Source organism: Cuculus canorus, chromosome 1, assembly GCF_017976375.1.
Source record: "Cuculus canorus isolate bCucCan1 chromosome 1, bCucCan1.pri, whole genome shotgun sequence".
Taxonomy (NCBI): Eukaryota; Metazoa; Chordata; class Aves; order Cuculiformes; family Cuculidae; genus Cuculus; species Cuculus canorus.
Genome location: NC_071401.1, coordinates 113,191,855 through 113,214,287, shown reverse-complemented (window position 1 = coordinate 113,214,287; position 22,433 = coordinate 113,191,855). Strand labels below are relative to the sequence as shown.

At 37.4% G+C, this 22,433-nt stretch overlaps 1 protein-coding gene across 2 annotated transcripts in view; it reads left to right on the top strand.

Annotated features, from left to right (window-relative positions):
- Positions 1–22,433, top strand: part of LOC104056012 (ephrin type-A receptor 3) — a 223,659-nt gene that overhangs the window by 174,647 nt on the left and 26,579 nt on the right. For both annotated transcript variants that reach the window (XM_054071215.1, XM_054071206.1), the window contains exons 10-13: positions 3,876–4,001; positions 7,322–7,507; positions 12,839–12,900; positions 15,245–15,454. In XM_054071215.1, the coding sequence (XP_053927190.1) occupies positions 3,876–4,001; positions 7,322–7,507; positions 12,839–12,900; positions 15,245–15,454 (584 nt within the window). The remainder of the gene's footprint in view (positions 1–3,875; positions 4,002–7,321; positions 7,508–12,838; positions 12,901–15,244; positions 15,455–22,433) is intronic.

Genomic DNA, 22,433 nt, shown 5'->3' with positions numbered 1-22,433 from the left:
TACTAAACAAATATCTCACAAATTAATTTTTTAATACAGCTCTGTTTACAAATACATTTTGTTCAAGTCTTGGTTCCCCACTTGCAAGAATGGATATGTCTGTGCTTTCTTTGAGTGTCATCTAGGACTAAGAAGTGAAAGTTTCTATTGACTTACGTTATCTTTGTATCACAAAAATTGTATGTAGTTAAGGGCGTGAGATTTTGCTCAGGAATACAGGCTACTTTTGAAACATGTTCAAAAACAAACCTGAAGCGTATCTATTTCTGATGTTTGTGTACCCTTTTCAATAAGGGTAAATAGAACTTTAATCATGGCTATTCTGGGTTGTTAGGTGATCCTGTGTGAAAGGAACAGCATGGAGCAAGATCCCATCCAGCAGATGCTTCGGGCAGGAAGTGTTGATTATTCTGAGCCTGGGCACATGTCCTGGCTACCAGGAAGAAGTAGCTTGCTATGGCCCATGGCTGGAGAGGGGTGTTGTCCTTCTCTGTTTCACTTCTTCTCTAATTCTAGATCCTCCATGCAATGTCCATAACCCTGCAGCACTTTTCCACAGCAGAGAAGCTGTGGATCATGAAGACTAGATCACAGCCGAAGCTTTGTTCGTACTGTCTTTAAAACAGAAATTAATTAGTTTTGGAGCAGAAGAAGGTGAGGGGAGAGGAAGGTGATAGTTTAACATTCCTGATCCAGAGCAGGAATTGTGGGGATTTTTATCACTCCAGTTTGGATTTTTTTTTTCATCCTTGCAGTGCAAAGATAATGCCCATCATAAATACCAAGACTGGAAATCCTTTTTTTTTCACTCACAGAGTTCTTGATGTCTGATGACCATCTTTTTAATAAGTGTAATTTGTTTAATAGAGTTGGGCTTTTTCAACCTAAAGAGAAGGCTCCGAGGAGACCTTATAGCTGCCTTCCAGTATTTAAAGGGGGCCTACAGGAAAACTGGGGAAGGGTCCTTTGTCAGGGATTGCAGTGATAGGACAAGGGGTAATGATTTTAAGCTGAAAGAGGGTAGGTTTAGATTAGATATTAGGAAGAATTTTTTTTCCAGTGAAGGTGGTGAGGCATTGGCACAGGTTGCCCAGAGAAGTCATGAATGCCCCATCCCTGGAGGTTTTCAAGGCCGGATTGGGTGAGGCTTTGAGCAACCTGATCTAGGGGAAGATATCCCTGCCTATGGCACAGGTGTTGGATCTAGATGATCTCTAAGATCCCTTCCAACCCAACCCATTCGATTATTCTATGATTATTATTTTAACTTTGGAGTCCATCCTTATCTCCAGAGAGCCGTGAGCATGCACATCCACAACATGTGTCCTCCATTTTCCCTGCTCTGTCAAGGGAAGGGAAAGCTGTAACAGTGGGTTTGCTTTATGCAGCTCAACAGCCACTAACGCAACTAGTCTTAGAAAAATCTGTACTGTTACATGTGGCCCATAGAATTAATGCTTCATCATCCAAATTTAATGAGCTTATAAAATAAAAGCAGCCAGTAAAAAAAGTGTCACAGACAAATAACAGGTCAGAGTTTGCTCTCCTTACTCCCACACAATGGAAAGTTGCAATCAGTGTTCTTAAACACGTCAGTGCTGTTAAATTCCTGTGGATTAAATTGCTTTTAATTTGGCTTTAGATATTTATGTACTGTTTTCTGAGTAGTGCCATGCTGATTCACTGTGCTGTAAGAACAGAGACTATCGTGGACCTGGTGTTTGTATTAGAAAATCTTGAAAATTATTTATTGATTTTGCAGATATTTTTCTATTAGTATTTGTAGGTAGGTACGTGTGTGGCTGTTGAAAGTTTATTCTACTAAGTTACTTAAAGAATAAGAAAATTAACTAAGAGAGGATAAAGTAACTTCCATGGCTGTCGTAAACTTTCAGCATCTTACATACAGCAGCTGGTTTATTTCAGTCAGTTTGTTCTGAATTACTTTAAAAATGTCTCCAGCCATGAACTATTCCCTGCAGCCTTATTACAAATCCTATAATATTACTTCAAAGGAGCAAAAATGTTTTACCTCCTCAGATCCTTTCCCTTTCCCTTCTTTGGCTAGGCCCTTTTTATTTTTTTGCTACTCTTAAGGCAATTCATGCTGTTAAAATGAAAATGTAAATTATTATGTTTGCACAGAATGAGCTGTAAAGTAGTGCAGCTTAACACATGTGCACGTGTTTATTATCTGTTTTTCATGACAGAACCCAGTTACTATACAGGCTGCCCTTAATTATTGGTGTGAAGGGATTATTCTCCTTGCAGTCGCCATCACCTGATCTTGGGAACTTCTAGGGTCAGCATTAAAAATATGCAGCCAAAAAACCCCACAGTGCAGAAGCTTTTAATTGTTATTTTTATTGGGGCTATGAGGGAGCCCATAATGTACATTCAGCATGGACGGAAGGGAGCATTTACAAGATTTTTAACCAACAGCAATATACAGCCAATTACTTTTTGTTTTACTTGCAAGTAATTCTGTAATCATCAGGCTCTTGAAGGAAACAGAGTCGGCATTTAATGCCACGCACACGCAGCCATTGTGTTAATAGCATGGCTCTTGGTTTGCATTGGTTTTGAGGCAGTTAGCTTGGAAACTCAGTTTTATCATTTCTTTGTCAATTCCGAGGTCAGTAAATCTCCATAAAATTGATTATTTTTTTTTTTTACACACACTTGGGATTGTTTGACAAAACAATAGTGGTGTGCTCTAATGGTCCAAATGTATTTTTTTCCATCTGTGTAACCCACCAGCAGAAAAGGTTTAATTATTCTAGGAGTCAAAAAATCAAGGCATTATAGTAATGTGAAGCTGGAAAGGATGTTCTTGAGTGGGTTAAGGCAGTTTTTGTAGGAAAAGTTAATAACTCCTACAAGGCCAACCGATGCAGTTAGGAAAAGCTAGAATACGTGTCCAGGAATGCAGGCTTTGTGTCAGAAGCAGAAAACTTCAAGCTGGATATAACAGTTAGTTCACTTTTTGTTAACAAAACTTCTTTGTGTTCTAAACCAAATACAGAGGCAGGCACACAAGATACTCGGTACAAGCCAAAGCAGGGCCTGGAGTCAGGGAGAGGGGATGAGGCTATGCTTTACCTTCAGCATCTTTGCTGGACAGAAAAACTGGGAATTATAGTATGTTCCACCACCCTTCTCCAGCCCCGTTTCTGCTGGAGGAAAAGATGTAGGGAGCTTGAAACTGCCTTTAAAATCACTCAGTCGTTTGAACTAGCTATTGCTCTGGGCAAACAGAGCAGTCCCTGGCCAGGAAACTATAGAGGGGGACAAAATAATAACACGGTTGTTAGCACAATTCAGCACCAGAACCAGACTTTAATAATAAGGAAAGCTGACTGCTGTCCTTAAATGTAGTAGCAGAGTGATTGAGGCAGAGGTGCATTTGTTCGTGTATAATTTTCTTTTCTTATGCATCTTGGAGGGTTCAGAAAGAAAATTTTTACTTAATGTGCTCTTGTTAGTATATTCCTAATAACTTTTCAGGTTGATGGTAGCATCACATATTTTGTTCCTTGCATCTTTGTTGTTATCTTGAAAGGGACAATATAAGATAGTATCCAAATGGGACAAGCTGGGAGTGGCAGGTATTATTTGGATATTTGAAAAGCAATTAAATATGGCAAGTGCAGATATATTAAAAATCAGTTTTCAGCCTTGTGTGCAATAACTACCTTACAGTCTCTGGTTTCACTCTTGATGGCTCTCAGGAATCTTAATATAAAGCAGATTGATGCAAAGAAGCAGTATACCTTTTCCTTCTATTGATTTGATTTCTATTGTCTCATAAGCTTTCTTTAGGAGGATTAATTAAATCTAAATAATGTTCTCTCTCTGAATTTGTTTTTACACAGTAAAACTCCCAGGCCTGAGAACTTATGTAGATCCACATACATATGAGGATCCCAGTCAAGCCGTGCATGAATTTGCCAAGGAACTAGATGCTTCTAATATATCCATCGATAAAGTAGTTGGAGCGGGTAAGGACTATCAGATATATTGACCTAAAGGAAGCTTTTTGCTGTACCTGCTGTTTTACGTCTTTGGGTTTAAGACTGTAAACTGTAAAGAAAATGTTCTATGGTCTTCAAATTAGTAGGTTATATTTACAGCTGACTTTGGTGCATATGAACAGTGAAGGGCATACAGTTCTGTTTTTTCCCCCAAAGAAAGCAGATAGCAAGACAATTTTCAAAGGAATCCAATCAACCCACACTTGGATGCAGCACTGTTGGAAGTAAAAAGAGACTTTAGCCTCACTTCTATGTTTCTCTTTAAAATCTGTCAGCACAGAAAATGGTATCAACTGTGAAGATGTTTTTTTTTCTTTCCCTTAGAAGGGCTGTTGACTGTTATGCCTTGAGTGAAACCACAAACTCATTTCATACCAGTCACCACACATCCATCAGACTGCAATGACCTTTGGTCATTGGATTGATTTTGGTCACTGCTTTGGGTTTGAATTATTGATTTAGGAGGAAAGGCTTGTCTGTCTGATAACTGATTGTCAGAGCCATACAGACGCCATAGATTGTTGGGTTTACAGAAAACAAACTGTCTAAATGAGCAGATTTTGTAGCAAAGGAGCCAGATTACAGAGGGTTTGATCATTGAGTTGTCCATGCTGCAATGCAGGTTGTCTTGTCAAGTCAGACGATCATGAAGTATTAGATTTCCTGTTAAATTAAAGCATCTGTGGAAGTAGTATTGATTTTATAATCTATTAAAAATTACTTGTTCTTTTATTTTTGCTTCTCTCTAAATTTACTATTTGAATAAAAATCATGAGATGTGACACTGACTCCTAGTGTACAGCAAAAGATTTTTGTTTTGAAAAAAATGTAGATTCAAACTACTGTACTTGCTGCATCTGCTGAATTACCCAGTAAAGAGGAACCATATTCAGTCTTACTTATTGCAGATACTGCTTTTATGAAGTTAGGTTATTTTCTGCAAAGGTAGAATATTTGTTCCTTGCTGGTTTTAGTTTTGCCCCACAAGAGTGCACTGTTCTCCATCATCTTCAGTCAAGATAGCAAAACTCTGCTTTAGGCACATAATAGAGAATTAATATGAGGATAGAGAAGGGAGTTACTGAAAAGCTAAGTCCAAGATCAGTATGTGTCCTTATAAGACTTTCAGGAGCCTTCTTTTACAAGTGTAAGTTTCCTAACCTTGTGCTGTATGCAGTATATGAGTCTAGAAAACAAATATATGGGAACCAATAATAGGTCATATTTTATAGCTCATTGCTCTGACCTATTTTTAATCAGAATACACGTGAGAATGAAAGGTAAACCAAAATTTGCCAAATATGGCCTCTGAAAATGGAGGAAGAGTTTTCTGAGAGGCTTCAAATAAGGGATGTGTCCCTAAAGAGTCAGGTGGCTTAAAAATAAGCCCCTTTGCTCCATTCCACTTCAGTGACAGTAGATCCCTCCAGATCCTCTGTGTCGAGGCCTGGACTCAAGATATAAACTCCCCGCATTTATTGGAAGCCATGACTCGGATTCATGTACCCTAAACTACATATGGCATTACAGTTAGCGTTTCCTCATGGCACTTGCCAGAGATGCCAACAGGAGAGCCAGGCAGGGAAGAACAGATGAAAATCAGGCTTAGCATGTGATATGCATTCATAGCATCACTTTTCACTGCTGTCACATTCAGCATGTGGTAGCTTTTGTATTTGGAGCAAGTGCATCTGAGGCTGCTTCTGCAGAAACGCTTCTTTCCTTCCCAAAAGCAGAAAGACATTTCTTGTATCTTACTTGAGTCAGTGATTTATTTGAGTGAATGAGTTGGTCTTGCAATGCCCTTCTTTACAAATGCAAGTGTGAATGAAATTATAAAAAGACAGTGATTTGAGAAGAAGGGATTCATTTAACTGCACTGAAGTGTGACATAAGTAACGAGACCTTCAAGTCAGGCAAGTAATCTTGATATTCTGAGAATTAGTTTTCTAAGTAGTTTTTCACAGTTTTAGCCAAAAGTCTCTCAGAATAGAGGGCAGCTTACATAGCTTTGAAAACATACCTAAATGCAATAAGGAAATACTCTTGTCCAAAAGAACCTCAAGAAAAACACAAGGGATTTTAGTGGGAGGCTAAGTATAAGAAAACTGAGGTCAGGAGCCTCTTTTTCATATTTTTCTTTTCAGTAATTCTTTCTTTTAAAACAACTCACTTGTTTTTATGGATCCAGTTCAGCCAACCACTTAAGAAATTTAAATCCAATTGGATAGCAAGAGAATACTGCAAAGTACTTCCTTGATTTGAGGTAGATTTATGTGTGTGCTTTGCTGAACATGGAAGCAAGCAATTGCTTTTCATTCAAAGTCTAAACGTACTTGTAGCATAACATCTTGTTATTAGAATTATTTCTAAAATTTAGGGACTACTGTCCATGAACTTACTGTGAAGTTTTGCATTGTCTCAGTGAGTTCTTGTAGAATGTCATTGAAGTTCACAAGGTTTGTGAAACATTAAGCTTAGGTACCTCAACAACTCCAAGGAAGTTCTGTGCACAGCACTACAGTCATGGTTTAAAACACAGCAAAGAAAAAGCCCTAAGTAGCCTGTTTAAAAAGAAATTGGGAACTCCTGAAGAGAGGTCTTTGTATCATGAAGAGCCCTTCTAATAATATCTTTTTGCTTTCTACACATAAATAGGCATATTGGTCTGCAGGGCAGGTTATACAATGTTTATGTGTGTAGCGTTATTAAAGTAAACTCTTCAGAAAGGCTTCAACCTCATCGGTTAAAATCAGTGCAAAGTTTTCCACCTTCCAACTCAAACACAAGTTCTTATTCCTCCTAAACAATATCTGAGATCCAGTCCATTTCTTAAGTGTAACCATGTAATAGTGATTTGCAGGAAAGAGATGCAGTGTAAATGCATGTCACTATGGGCATTGACCAGGTAGACTTGTGTAGCGTCCATACTACCCTGTATATAAAAGAACTTAACGTTAACATAATTGGACTGTCCAATGAGCTTTTTCCAGCAGGATCATTTCCCAAGAAAGTTAAAACGATTTTATATTTACCTACAACAGTAAGCTCCATTGCTATGATGGGTACAACTTTCTGTCTCTTGCAGCATCCACTGGTCTCAAGGCACTTGTGGAATCTGATTAATTGCCCAAGTTCTAAACTATGTAACCATGGCTACATGGGGTTGTGTTGATAAACGTTAGTTGTAACTTTTTACTTCTCAAAATTCAAACAGATATCAGATAGATTCTGGACAGAAATGAAATAACTACATTTAATCTTTTGTTAATTTCCCACTTTTTTAGGTGAATTTGGAGAAGTGTGCAGTGGGCGCCTAAAGCTGCCTTCTAAAAAGGAAATTTCAGTGGCTATCAAAACCCTGAAAGTTGGCTACACAGAGAAACAGAGGAGGGACTTCCTAGGAGAAGCAAGCATCATGGGACAGTTTGACCACCCTAATATTATTCGATTAGAGGGAGTCGTCACTAAAAGTAAGATATGACAAGGGCATCTGTTTTGCATGGAAAATGTCACTCCAACCTAAGTTATTCTGTGATTCACTGATCTTTCAAAGAAAAGGCAAATTAAAAAATGAATAATCCATGTTTATGCCTGCAGACCCTTCCAGAAATGTTTATGTAATGACTCTGTTAATACCTTCCAAGTATCCTTCAAAAGAGATTACAGCAGAAGCACATAGCTTGGCTTTTGTGATATGTGTTGTATTTTCTCAAAAGGAGGAAAAAAATTACCCATGTGAAAGCACCAACTAAATCCATGCTGATGGATCCAATGAAGAATGGTGTCAGAAACAATCACCTTCAGTGCAGCTGCAGGATCTTCAATGTCTTGCTGCTCTCAGGTTGCTGAGAACTTAGAAACAGCAGTCTGGGTTGATGAGCTGAGAAAAACTGGAGAATAAAAATTGTCTGCTTGAAAAAAATCTAGAGAACGTGATGAAAAAAGAAGCATTCTAAAGAACACTGCAGCTCAGTAGTAAACTGGCAGATTCACTAAACTCCAGAGCTACACATTGCTGCAAAGTGGCCAGGAAACACTTGCTGGTAATCTGTTAGGAGTCAGGAAGCCTAATGTCTTAAGGTTTCCTAATTGTACTCTAGCAATATATTCTGCTTTCAACTAAACAATTTGATTTTATCATTAGCATAAATTAATGAATAGCCTGCTTGGCTACAGCAACCGATACTAGTAAATTAATAAGTAAATCCAAGCTTTTTTCCTGAGTGGTTTCCATGCAGGGTAAATAGTCCATGTGATATTCAGTCTTGTACCAGTATGAGGCATTTGAAAGATCCTTATACCTCTTAATAAAAATCTCAAAAACCAAAAAATCTCAGGGCTTTAAGCTGTAGTAGTAAAATTGATTTCATTTCTTCAGTAATATATGTAGTTTAACTAACAGACGTTTTCTAAATCTGGCCTTGGGCATTCTTTTTACACTCTTGTATGGTTTTTGTTTTGTTTTGTTAAAGCATGTTTTTGTCTACGTTTATGATAACAAAACATCTTATATTTTTGAGACAAAAAAAGTAGTTGAAACCTCCATCTACATGTGGTACTTTCCTGGAAGAATAATATAGTTGAAGAACCCTCTCCAGCTCCACTTCCTTTAAGATAATATCAAGTTGTAACAGGGATTCCTGAATAGCAATGCGAGTCTTGCAGCTCCTACCCGGCTTTCCCATGGTAGCCACAGTAGCCTCCTTGAAGCCACTTAGATCCTGCATGCTCTTCTCCTTACGAGCAGCTAGTAGGATTTGGTACTGGTGATGATGCCTCATTTAGGCAAATTCTGGCTCTCATTGCTTGTGCTGTCGGTGGTCTTCTCCCTTGAGGTGGAAAGACAGAAGTAGTTAGTGTAGAAAAGACAAGTTGCATGTAGTACCACACCTGGCTTGTTCTGTGAGACATGAATTCAGAGACTTTCTGACTTTCCATTGCAGCATAAAGTCATAAATCTAATAATCAGCATCCTGCAGTAGTTATTAGGTGGGAGATAAAAAAGCTTTTATATGGGGTATTCTTAAAAAAAAAATCAGGAATGCTCTGAGATTTTTCAGGGGAGTGGAAAAAATCCGTAAGATGTTTCCTAGTTCATCCTAGAGGACTCTGCTGGCAAAGCAGCTCCTTACCATTTCAGTGAATTGCTCGGAATGTGCTGAAGACATTTCCAGTTTTACTGGGTAGAAGTAAACCAGATACTTTGTTATTAAGTAGATGATTTTATTGGTTCTAAGGAACCTTTTTTGTTAAAAATTGTGTGATTTGAGGTTTTACAAACATAGACAGGCATGAAAGAATTTCATAGCTTACTGCAAAAAATTAAATCAAACAAAAACTCCACAAAAATGTGTCTAAAAATAACTAGGGAAAGGTATGTAAAGCCCTATATACTATGAAGAGATGTAATTACAATAATAATGCTTTCTCGAGGTGTGATTCATGAAAGTTTATTTTGCCAATTTAAATAATGAAGTTGGTATTCTTCAGCTAAAGCAGAGCCGCCTGTGTAAATCAGTCATCTCTTGCTTTTTAATAACACACACTTTTTACAGTCAGAATAATATTTGCAGAGCAAAGTTACTTGAAAAGCCAACCTCAGTCTGTATACAGTAGAGCTGAAATCTATTTTATTGTGTTTTGTATTTCTGTGGCACTTGAGAAAATTATTTAATTGCTTTGCATGCAGGAATTTGTGCGTTGTTTTTGAATGTGCATTACTAATCCTGTCTGTATTCTGGGTAAGTGACTATTAGTAAGTTTGCTGCATTCACAGCACATTGCTGTGTGTTTCAGAGCGGTTGGGAGTGCCAGTTGCCTGTCACATTTAAGTATGAAAGAGCAAGCTCTGAATGTTCCTGGCTGAAATCAATGAAACCCTCATTGATACAACACCCTCTGCAGTTAGCTTGAATACAGGAGCTGAGAAAACTGTTCTGGAATTGTATTTATCCATTTTACTGGGTAAAATTATATAGCATAAATGCAAGTAAAGATAATCATCTATTTTCTTTCACATTCTGTAGAGTGATAGAAGGACGGGAAGCTTGTGGGGTTTGTTTTTTTAAAAACAAGCCCGTGTACTGTAATAACAAATTAGTAAGTGTTCATGTTTTTCTATGATAGCTTTTAAATCACGCTCAAAAGTATTAGTTTTTGTACAGTCAGTAGAGAGCCTGTGGAGTATTTGCTGGCTCACTTTCACTACAGGTAATGCATGATAAACAGGCAATGTTACCGTTTTTCATTAACCGAATTCATTTTGACAGGTGGCCCTTAGCAATGATCTAGCTTTTCATACTAAGCAGATCTTCTGAAGCAACTCTTATTAACTGCAATTGCCATGATCCCTGTAACGGGACCAGTTCTCAAGCTGGGGTGGCTGTGGTTTGCCGGTGGGATAGCACACTGGCAGTATGAAGGAGGTGTACCCACCAGATAAGACTTCAATCCTTTGCTTTCAGTGCAGGGTTGTTCACCTGCTTCGCTTTGATTTCTGTTCTGCGTTTTCCTAATACACTGGTCTCCTGGGCACACTGTAGGCAATAGTCTTAATAACGAGTGCACATGTTCTTCCTAGTTTACTGATAGTTTACAGCAATTTGCAGCCTGTTAGTGTAATAAATTTCAGCAATACTGTTGACACAAGTTGTTATCATGTATAAACGGCTGTGCTTTGATAAATGAATGCAGAATGTTCTTTTAAAAGTGCACTGTGTTCCTTCAGAGCATATGCTTCTTATTATGGACACGCTTCCAACTGAATGAGAGTGAAACTCTACGCTTGGGGCGTTATGACTGTGGGTGAGCAAGGCGGGAAGATGCTTTCTTAATAATTTGATAGACGTAGCTACTTACTCTAATTTCAGTCTTCTGATGTGTCATAAAATTGATTGAGTTTGTATGGAATCCAATCCAGGCAACTGTCTCCTGCTTTCAAAGTACGTAGATTTATTGTAGAAAGTTTTGGATAGCACTGTGGATAATATTGCCCTTTACTTAAAAGATATGGCAGCATTTTCTGTGTGTTGCCAGAAATGCCTTTGGGTTAATACTACACGCAGTAAAAGTTACCTACTTTTCCTTGCACTGCATATTTCTTGCTAAAGAGAGTTATCAAGCAGCAGATTTCTTTTTTGAGATTTTATATTGTAGGTCTTTTGTCTGTACCATTTCCTCCTATATAATTCAATATTAATATTTCAGATAAAGAGTTTGTTCCTAGATGTTAATGTATGACAGAGTTGATTACCCATTAGTGTGACTCCCACAGTATAACACATCATTTGCACAGCAGAAACAAGCTATTTTAACTCATTAATCCATACAAAAAAATTCCTTATTATAGCGAAGTCATTTTTTTGAAATTAATATTTCTCTTCCGATAATTTGTATTTGGTAGAAGTTGTATTTTCTGGAAAAAAAAAAAAGGAGTTGTAACGATTTACTTTGCTTTTTTAATGACTTTTTTACTTTTAATTATACTTGGTAACTCTTTCAAACCTCACGCTGTTCAATTTTGAAAGCTAAAATTTCACCGTGCCTCCTATACAGTATGCAGGACTTTGTCATGCTTTTATGGTCAGATGCCTTCCTGTATTATATGTGAAATAATAATTCATCTCCTTAAATAACTTCATGCTCTTACCCACCTTTCTCTCTACCAGAAAGAGAAAATAAACAAAGCTTTAGAAAATATTATGAAATAATAAAATCCATACGAAGGTAAAATATTAGCAGGGCAATGACCTTGTCTGGAAGTGTCACCATAATCACATTAATTTTGGTGTTCGTTTCTCTCCAGCTTGTGTAGGGTTGCATATAAAATCTCGGTTATGTTACAAAATGCCTTAGGTTAAAAAGAATGGTCTTACAAACTGATCTGAATCTGCACAGACAAGTTTGGAATGATATTAGAGGTTTTCAGTGATGCAAGGCTGTTTCATTAAAGCCTGATGCTGCCCTGTGGATGCAGCACGTTTGGCTAAGTTATGCTTGGCGGGAGGTGAGGTTCATGTTGTCAGTGGTCCTTCTGCAGAGCAAGGCAGGACTGCTTGGAAAGAGGGCTAACCTCCAGCAGTGGAAAGTGGCTGTGTTACAGCTCTGCTTTTCTTTCTAGTGCCCTGTATTACTTTTCTTCTGTGCTTTGCCGTCCATCTGTATTCCCACCCCAACGTTTTTCTTTGCTTATGCTAGAGAAATACTGTAGCTCTACAATTTAAATGCATTGTAAATATCCTCCTGAGGGAGAAGCTTTTTGCTCCTGCCTCCGTGTATGCTATTTAATCTCTCCCTTTCCATAATACCTGAGGAACATACTGACTGTGCCCCTGTAGTGGAGCACTGCTACAGAGTCTTTGCATCTCCATTGGGCAGATCAGGACACCTCTGGAGCACAACTGTGACACCTCTGCAGCCAGTGCCCAGTTCCTTTGCAGAGGGAACCTGGGGGCAAATGCATGGCAGAATACACCTACTTCATTGCATAAATTCCACACTCTTATGAACGATTATATTCAACAGCGGTAGATAAGGCATTATATACTGAAAAAGCAGGATGCTTCATTTTGTGTCCTGGGACTTGAGCTGTTAAAAACTGTATCAGTTTATTTCTGTTGATGTTGGTGAAATCACGGTTATTTTGTGGTCGGAGCTGTTTTTGCCCATGCGTCTTTTGCTTTCTTTCTAAATGTAAAGTTATCCTTGTGGGTTGGAAGATTTAAGCAGATTACTGAAATGCCTGGTTTTACTGATCGTCATGTATTCATTTTAAATGCCTGACTACTGTAATGTATTTGCAGGTAAACCAGTTATGATTGTTACTGAATATATGGAAAATGGTTCCTTGGACAGCTTCCTTCGGGTAAGTGCAGTAGGGAACAGCATGATGCAGGACTGGCTCTTGTTCTGAATTTGTTATGCATTTGCAGCCACTATACTCTGATTCATCATCAGCTCTCGTGGCCTGATATTTTGTTATTTCCATTCTGGTTTGTGTCCATTGTGATGTGTTCAGAAAGCCAATGGATCTACTAGCCCATTTTGACTGCTTGCAGTAAGTATTATTCCAAAAGGAAAAACATTTTTCTGTTTTATTAGTTTGTTACATGAATAAAAAAAAACTCCAGACCCAAAAAAAGCAATAGAATCGCACACAAAAATGTAAATTGTTTCTCTGAAGGCTGAATTACTACTGTAATGCAGGTTTGCTTATTGGTTGGCAGCCTGTATGTCTTACCAAATGATTTCCAAAGTGAACAGATTTGTGGATTTTTTTTTTTCAGTAAACCAGTAGTGCTGAGCCAAGAGCTGCTTCCCTAAAAGTGAAAAGTTTAGGGAATAACTCTGTACCTGAGGGTGTTTGAAATGTTTTGCTAGCAAACTTTATTGGCCTGTTTTCTTTCCCCCAACCTTAGACATACTAATACTTTTGTTGATTTATCTTTGTTTTCTGTCAAAGTTGGTAGTGAGCCTAAAAAAATTTGAACGCTCCCTGTGTCACCAAGATTTACTTGTGGCAAAACAAGAAGTGTAGCAGAAATGAAATCCCATCTGAGGGGAAACACTAGTTTAATTTTAATTTGTTAGGGCAAACTCAGCTGTGGCTGGGAGACTGCTTTGGTTCTGCTACGGCTGAGTGACATTATCCCCCAAATTCATAACACTGAATTAGACATTTAACCCCAAAAGGGGATATATTGTCAACCTGAGTTTCAGTATGTACTATATATGTTATGATGTCCACTGGAGCATGCAAAATACATATAAATAATGTGTCAGTATATCCAAATGAAATATATCTGTACTGAACTGTATGTATTTTGTTTAGGCTAAAAATCCTTGAAGAAAGCTCTAAGGAAAGGGGAGTAATTTCTAACTGTACAAAACAGTTGTTCAGCTTGATCATTCGAGTGTGGGGTTTTTTGTTATGTTTTGGGTTTGTTTTTTTTTTACTACTGTTATATGGAATCATAGATAAGAACCTTGTGACTCATTAATATCACAGACAACCCAGGGCATATAACCCTTTTTATAATTAACTTTTAGAACTATTTAGTTTGCTTTCCCCATTGCCATTGAAAGGTTATCTCAGCATTTCATTCCTTTCATGGTTAGAACCTCTCTTCTGATTTCTAGCTAAATCTTTTCCAGCATCTGCATAGATCCTCTCGTGTTGGCTCTAGTTAAAGAGGGTTTCATAACAGAGAACTGCTAAGAGTCTTTTATAATAATGAAATTCTTCATGAAAGGGGATTCTGAGAGGCTCTTTAAACATCTGTTGTGCCATATATTTGTCTAAAGTTTACAGTGCTAATGTTACCCCTAAGTATATTAATCAAAAATGAAATTAATGCAATCAGTCTTGCAGAGTGATTCGTGTGAGCTCACCCCACATGGCAGAGCCAGCTCCATGTATTTAATAAAATTCTGGAAGAAGCAGCAGGAAGAGCTGGAGAGCTGCCCAAGATGATGTATCTATAGCACTGGGGGTTCATTTAAGAGCTGCACTAGGATGTACGGTTGTCCTGTCATCTATATATATATCAATATCAAAGCTAGATGTTAACAAGCAGCAGTAGGAAGAGCTGGGAGATCTAAAACATGTGTCTAGAAGTAGACAATTAGAAATATATGCAACTAATGGTTTATAGGCTAAATCACAGTGTATTTAAGTGAATTTTGTGTTCTTGAAGTTGAGGAAGATTTTGAGGAATGAATTTAAATTTGATGGACTTTGAAAGGCACTGAATCGGATCAGCATGTGCTTTTGTTAGAAAAAATGCTTGTGTAATAGAAAACTTTCATTAGTCTGTTGGATGGGACTGGGATTTTCACTAACAATTCTTACACCCTTTCAGGGAAGCTGGACATCTGTTTCCCTAATATTCTGACTCTCCAGTCTCCTGAGCACACACAACTTAGATATATGTGCCGCTTTCATTCAGGTCCCATCTAGGAAATTAAAATTCTGATGACAGCGATAACATGAAAAATGAATTTTCATCTGAATTGAAAATTTGTCCCCTTTCCCTCAGCTGATAGGGAGATCATCCTCTGCAGATCAAAGCAGTTCAATGTGTGGCATTTAAATTTCAACACCTGACTCACAAGCTCTTTGCTTGAGGAGCTACCAGGCTCTTCGTCAAAAGTTCTTTGCAAGGAGTAACATGAACAGTCTCTGAAATGACATTTCAAATGTTTTCCAGAAACATGATGCCCAGTTCACAGTCATCCAGCTGGTAGGCATGCTTCGAGGGATCGCGTCTGGCATGAAGTATTTGTCAGATATGGGTTATGTCCATCGAGATCTAGCTGCTCGTAATATCCTCATCAATAGTAACTTGGTATGCAAAGTCTCAGATTTTGGTCTCTCTCGTGTACTGGAAGATGACCCTGAAGCTGCTTACACCACAAGGGTAAGTGTCTGGTTTTTGTTCATCTTTTCAAAGTTCTTGCTGGTTGTGACAAAGTTAGACTGAAATCTGAGGGAGTCCTTGAAACTTATTGCAGTCTTGCATGCCAGACATGTTCAATACACAATAAACTCATCACAGCTAATTTTTAATTCATGTCTCAGAGAAGGCAGAAAGCAAAAAATATGGTTTCTGTTGGTAAATACTTTTTCTTAACATATGCAAAATTCATGGCGCAGTTTCGTTTTACTGAGAGTGTAAAAGAGTGAATATCGCAATTAAAGCCTGAGTTGGTTTGGCACATAGTAATGTAAGCTTTATTTGTGCTTGGAGTAGGTTTTGTTACTCTGCTGATTTAGCTCCCACAGAGTAAAAACAAATCCTACCCAGCAATAATTTTTTTTTTTAATTTTTACCTTTTCATATCTTCCAGTATGATGAGGCATATATCTGACTGAAGCATACTGATATCACTATTATGAAAGAATGTATCACAAAGGTACAACACCTGCTGTTGTACCTTTGACTGAGTAAAAACTTGAGTAAAGCAAAAAAAGAAATCTTGCTTAACAATGCAATAAACCTCCTGTGCTTCTTCTTATATCATATATATATATATATGCACATATACACACACGCAAATGTTACACGTCTTTTGGAGATGTAATGTTATCAAGGAAGAGGTTTACCTTTGACTGTCTTGTCCTGAAAGAGAAGCTTTTATCATATAGGGCACGGCTGGTAGTGTAGGCTGCTCCTTGTTTCTTTTCTGGATTTCATCCTGCCTGGAAAGCTGCCTGGAATGCTACCTGGAAGCTATGTTGTTGGCTTACAGCCTTAGGAAAGCCAATGTTTTCTAAATGCAGCTGTGCTACACCTCTTGTTCTCACTTGAATAATGCTCCTGTTTTATTGCGGAAAACATGAAGGCATACATTTAGCTTTGTTTATGTAGATATTACACTGGGATGTCTGGTTCTTCACTTTAATCGTATTGCAAGTGGGTTTTATTAGCTTTAGAGAAAGCAGCATTAATTTTCAGCATGTTAGTCAAGTGTAATTTGTAGTAGTGCCTAGTATTGGTTTTCTCTTCACTGTACAAACCAGATTAAAGTAAAATTTATCAGCAAAATCTTCATACAGGTTTTCTAGAGCTTTCTTCATTTCTGATCACTGACAGGAGCAATCAATTACTGTGGTAGTTTGCATGCTTTCTCCATGATTGAAATAAAACAACATGACAAATGGGTGAAGAAATAATAGCTGTTTTCATATGCATCGTATGTACATTATGTATGCATACATTTATAGATGCATATTTATCAATCATACCTTCTTAACTTAGCAGGCATAAAGACTCTTCCTTACTTAACCTTTCGTTGCCTTTTATACCTCTGATAAGCTTTGGTATGTTGTTAGAAATATGCAGTATATACCACTTTAGAAAACTGTCTGCAGAGATCTCTCATGGTTAATATAAAGAGACAGTAGTAGAAGAAAGCCATTTTCATGCTCAGTATAGGCGCAGCATTTGTAAGCAAATATTATTATGACACAATTGTTCCTCAAGAGAAAATTGTAGGTCAGGAAGAGGTTTGTTGCCTTGTCAGAACACTTGCCTGCCTTCTTCTTAAAAACTTATGTGAAAGTAGTGGGTGTTGGTGTCTTCAAGGTAAACAGTTTTAAATATAGTATTTATCTAGTCCTATATTTAACCTCCACCCCTCGTGTTGTGCACTTGCAAGCTAAGGTAATTATTCTGTGTCCTACCACTACTGCCCATAGGCAGGTGATCAATCTTCCCTTTAAAGCAACTGCTTACATGCATGGAGATTGCTGTCCTCTTCATGCACTTCCTTCCATTCTTTTATTTTCTGAGCAATTTTTTCCAAACTTACTTTTCTTGCTGGTCTCCTTCAGATTCTTTTCCACTTAAGTACATTTTTCCTTAAATGTGATGCCCAAAACAGGATACTAATTCCTAGCGCCTAGCATAGCATATTTATCTCATGTTTCTTACACATGCCCTTTCTTTAATACCTGCATGGGTGAGAGGTCTCTATGTCTCTTTCCACCCCCAACCCAGCTTTGTCACATGGTTGGGTCATGTTCTTCTGCTCAGACACATACCTCTGTCAGGCTTCAAAGTTCAATTCTCATATTCCAGAATTCACCTGGACATGCAAGCTAATTTATAATTTTTTCATGGCATTTTGTATAGTCACCTAAAGAGCTGAAGAAACTTTGATTCCTAGTTAATGTGTATTAAAAATAGCATAGGGAGGAAGAAGTAGCTTCCCATCAAATGCATAGCATACAGCTTTATAAGGGAAGCATGCTTTCCTGAAAATGAAGCAAATATCAGCGACCCATATCTGTGGGTGAGCTAGATCAAACAAGTTGCACAGAGTGTTGGTGTTTCTGGTCAGTGTTACATATGTATCTCCTATGGCCAAGTGCAACTTTGATTTTATTTTTTTTTTCTTCTTCTGCCACCTGTTTTCTAAGCCTACATGCCTATTTACATTTAGGTAGTGAAATCAGATGGAAAGAAACTACTTTGTAAAGTGTAATCATCTGTGTTTCTTAAACTCCCATCTGGCATTTATGGTGTATATGCAAACTGCTGTAGGAAGATGCTCAGGTAATTAAAACCTTCAAATACAACCTCGGACAAATCTAATTTTCCTCAAAAGTAGTTCCTGAATATACCTCTGCCACACCTTGACCCTGAGAGAAGGACATGGCTCTTTACTATTCATCTTCTTGGTCAAGTTTCCTTTGAAGTGCTCCTTGTAGTGTGTCCCTGGAGTATGTTTCATCCCCAACTTAACTGAGAACCACAAATATGAAAAAGGCTTCCAGTCCACTGGAAGAAATCTGGGCAGTTCATGTTCTGGCTGCTTCATCGTATCGCAAAACACAGGACCATTTCCTAGGCTGCTCCAAGTGCTTTTCACAGGCCCTAATTATATGGCAAAACCAAGACAAAAATAATGCCACTTTTTGAAATAATAGTGTCATCCCAAACAGTTCATGCCTTTACCACTGAAGCATGACAACTACTCTGCAGGATATTTGAAAGACAAAAATAAAATAGTTAAAAATCCAAGTTATAACTAAAATTCCAAACATTCTAACAGTAATGAGTGCATGTTATATTAATTTATAGAGACTTTTACCTCCCTTCCCCATTTTCCCATTCCCAGTTCTCCATTTCATGTCAGTGATACTAGGGAAATTTATAGAATTTGCTGCAAAGATAGATGTTTTATCTATTTAGCCTCCTCTTTTACCCCTATTTTCCACCTGTAAATGTCAAAGCCTGATAACAATTCCATTACTTTAATTCATAATTGCAATTTGGGATTGGTCTGCCCCTGAGAAGCCCAGTCAACCCATCAGGCTTTCAGTACAAACCACTGACTGGGTGAAATTTTATGTTGATCTATTCTCAGGAGCTGTGTCTGAAGCTTTGCATAAGGCATATGAACGTGTGTCCTTTTATCTATCAATAATGTACATGTCCCTTTATATATCAATGCATAATCTGTGATATTCATACTATTATATAAGAGCTCTGAAGGACAACACAAAGATCACAGATGGATATGTGAAATACAGGGAATCGGGAGTTATAAGAAAACTTTGCTACCTGACAGGGTCATTTTTTTACCTCCTGAATTACTGTCACTGACTCAATACTACAAAAGGCCTTTGGCAGCCTGTGGTCTGCCTGCTTACAGAAGCAGAAGCCAGCATGTGAATAAAGCTGAATGTTTGGATATTTTTTTTACTAAGCCTTTGTGCTGGAGGGGATGTACTGTAATTATCTACATTCTCTGTACCTTTTCACTTTTAATTGAAAGGGAAAAATTGTATTAAAACTGTATTGTCAAATTGATCTTTTTTATTCTTATTATTTTTAAAAGTGGTTGAACTAATGACATAATATGAAGTGGAAATAGATTTCAGCCATCACATATGTAGAAGGACTGTAATTAGGACTCTCAAAGACATAATATTTGGGTAATCAGTACATGAACTTTGACTATTTAAGCATATAGTTCAATACATCAGTGATGTTCCTGGCATTTCAATGTAAAACACTATTCGGTTATTATATTTGCATAGTTAACTTCTCATTAAATCTACATCACTTAGGAAAATATCGTGTTTGGATGCAAATATTCTGTGCCCATGGGTTACAATGCCAGAGCAAGGAGGGCACGGCAAGGCGCTGCTCCATTCTGTGCCATAAGGAAGGGCACACAAGTCTTCTCTGTTATGCACATGTTATTGCAGCTGATGCTTGACAGAAATTTGTCATGGTTTGTTCATTTCCTATACATGCAAAAATACAGTAAGATCTGACTGGATTGAAGGGTGTGGTAAAAAGAAAAGAACAAAAGAAAAAAAAAGCCACAAATTCTTTTGTCTGATAAGCATAAGGGAGAAAAGCAGTGCTCTGTTATCATTTACCACTCCAGAAGGAGATAATGTCAAGATAAAATATTCATTGGTAAGGGATGACCGAGTAGCATCGGATGATTTCAGGTGCTTAAGAGGGTAAGTTAGGCTCGTCTTACTCATATGAAGCCAACTTGCTCTGTACCTGAACTACCCAAAGTCCTCATAGAATGAATTAGTGTCAGGCTTTTACCTTCAGGATTTCCTGCAAAGTTCTTCTAATAATTCTGTTAGAATCAATTTTTTTTATTCTCCTCTCCCCAGGCTTATATGTCTGTAGCAGTGCCCTGTAACATATTATAAATCAGAGTATTGGAATGGATTATGAAGGTCTGAAAACTGTTGCCTTGAGCTGGAGTGCCAGATGCGCTAGAAATAAACTGAGGACTTCATTGACGTTAGTTGAATGTCCAGATACTTAAGAATCACATCTAAAGCAGATAAAACTTTTGATTACTGCTGGCTCACTAATTTCAGACCCCAAGAGTGGTTCTGTGACCTAGACTGCCTGGGATTTTGAGCTGCAATAACGAATTCCTACAATTTCTAATACTAATATTTTCTTTCTACTTAAATTAAGGCAGCTTATTTGGCTTCATGATGGGCGTGATCACCCTTAAAGGGAGACTGTGACAAAAAATACATATAAAACCTGTATTTATTTTCAGAAAATAGTCAGTAAATGTGTTACCAATAGCTAGTGATACATGCCCATGTAGATTTCTCTTTTTAAGCCTGTAGCAAATAGATTTGGGCCAACCTTTGTCCTAGGCATATCAATAATAATTTTTCATTTAACAAGTTTGTCTTATATGTTCAGAACCAATAGTACTGATTTTTAAGGGTAGGAACCCAGTCATACCAGTCAATAATATTAGAGTTTCAGATTTTCCAGTGGAGGGTAAGCAATGGAGATAGCAGATAAAGAAAACTAAACTGCATGAAATGAATATGCCATACATCATTAAAAAGAAATGGGTAGGATTTCTTAGCACTTTCATCGTAGCAGTTCAGTGAGCATATATTGTTACACTCATTTTAAAAAAAGAAGACTAGGGAAAGGGGGTAAACAAGAGATGGGCAAAGAAACAAGTATGAGAGCTTAGTTTTTCCAGCTCCACTTCAGTGGTCTAGGAGAAAGTGTTTCATTTAATTTGTGCAAAGGTAAATCACATAACATATCTTTGATCCTGGCAAAGAATATTGCAAAAATATCATGTTTTCTTGCAAAAGAGAAAATTGAAGAGGTGTTTTTTGTTCAAATGAAATGTGTATTTCTCAAAAATGGTGGAAAGAAGTGAAAAGGGGTTTTCTAATGTTGAATGATCATGTTATTTTAATTTTAGGACAGAATATTTGACTGCAGCAAGCTTTATAATTTTCAAAGGCCATAACAATGGAAAACCATTCATTTAGTTATTTAGTTTGATACAACTCTTTGAATTTTCTGCATATATTGATATTTTGACATCTGCTAAAACATGAATGTTGCATAATTCTTTGAGGAGAGTTCTTTTGGTGTTAAAATGCTTATTTGTTTAAAAAATATTTACTAGAATTTTTTTTTTTTTGCTGTTCATGCTCCTAAATTGCTCAAAAAATAAGTCGACAAAATCCCCTTTTAAATACAGGGGATTAAAGATAAGATTGACATTTTTATGACAAATTGGGGAGCAGAATAGCAAAATTATATTTTTACACTGGATTGAGTGGCAGCTGATTTCTATTTTAGCTACATTTTAATACTCTTCTTATTTCAGTCTTGTTTACAGTAATGCTAAGTGTATCTATAGGCTTGCAGCCTCAGTTACAGCTGAGACATAGCAAAGAAAATGTATTTATTTGTAATGGAATATAGAGTTGATGAACCTTAATTTTTCACTAAAACAAACAAAGCTGGAAGAACTTTCTTTTGCTGAGTTCGTAATCTTCTTTACCTTGCAATAAAGTGGTCCCAAAATTTTAGGAGACTAATTAATAACATTTTGTACAAACATGTTTTTCCAATTGTATAAATTACTTTTTCTATAAAATTGTCAAGGTAAAGATCTTCTATCAAATAGGGTATTTCCTACTCTTTCCTAAAGTGCTTGTGTTCTAGCCATGAGCGCATTTTTCTGCATGGTACCTGGCAATTATTCCTCTCAGGTTCAGCAAGGACTCCATATTTCACAATGAAGTTTGCAAAGTGAGCCTGTAGCCACTCACAGAAATTCTGACTTTTTAGAGAGTAAGATTCTGAGATCTCCAAATTATACTTCTGTGTTTCACAGAACCAACCATTATGCTGATGCAAGGAAAAAAAATCCCAACTACTCCCTGCCTCGAAGGCTTTCTCACGTGGTACATTGTAGGTATGAGTTCTGCCATCCCTCTATTCAAAATGTAGCTGAAGCAGTTGTGCGAGTATGAGACCCAGCCTGGCTATACTGCCACAAGCCCACTGATGACACCTAGCTCTGCGTATCTTTCAAATCAGATGGCACAATCTCTTTCTCCAGCAGCACTAATGC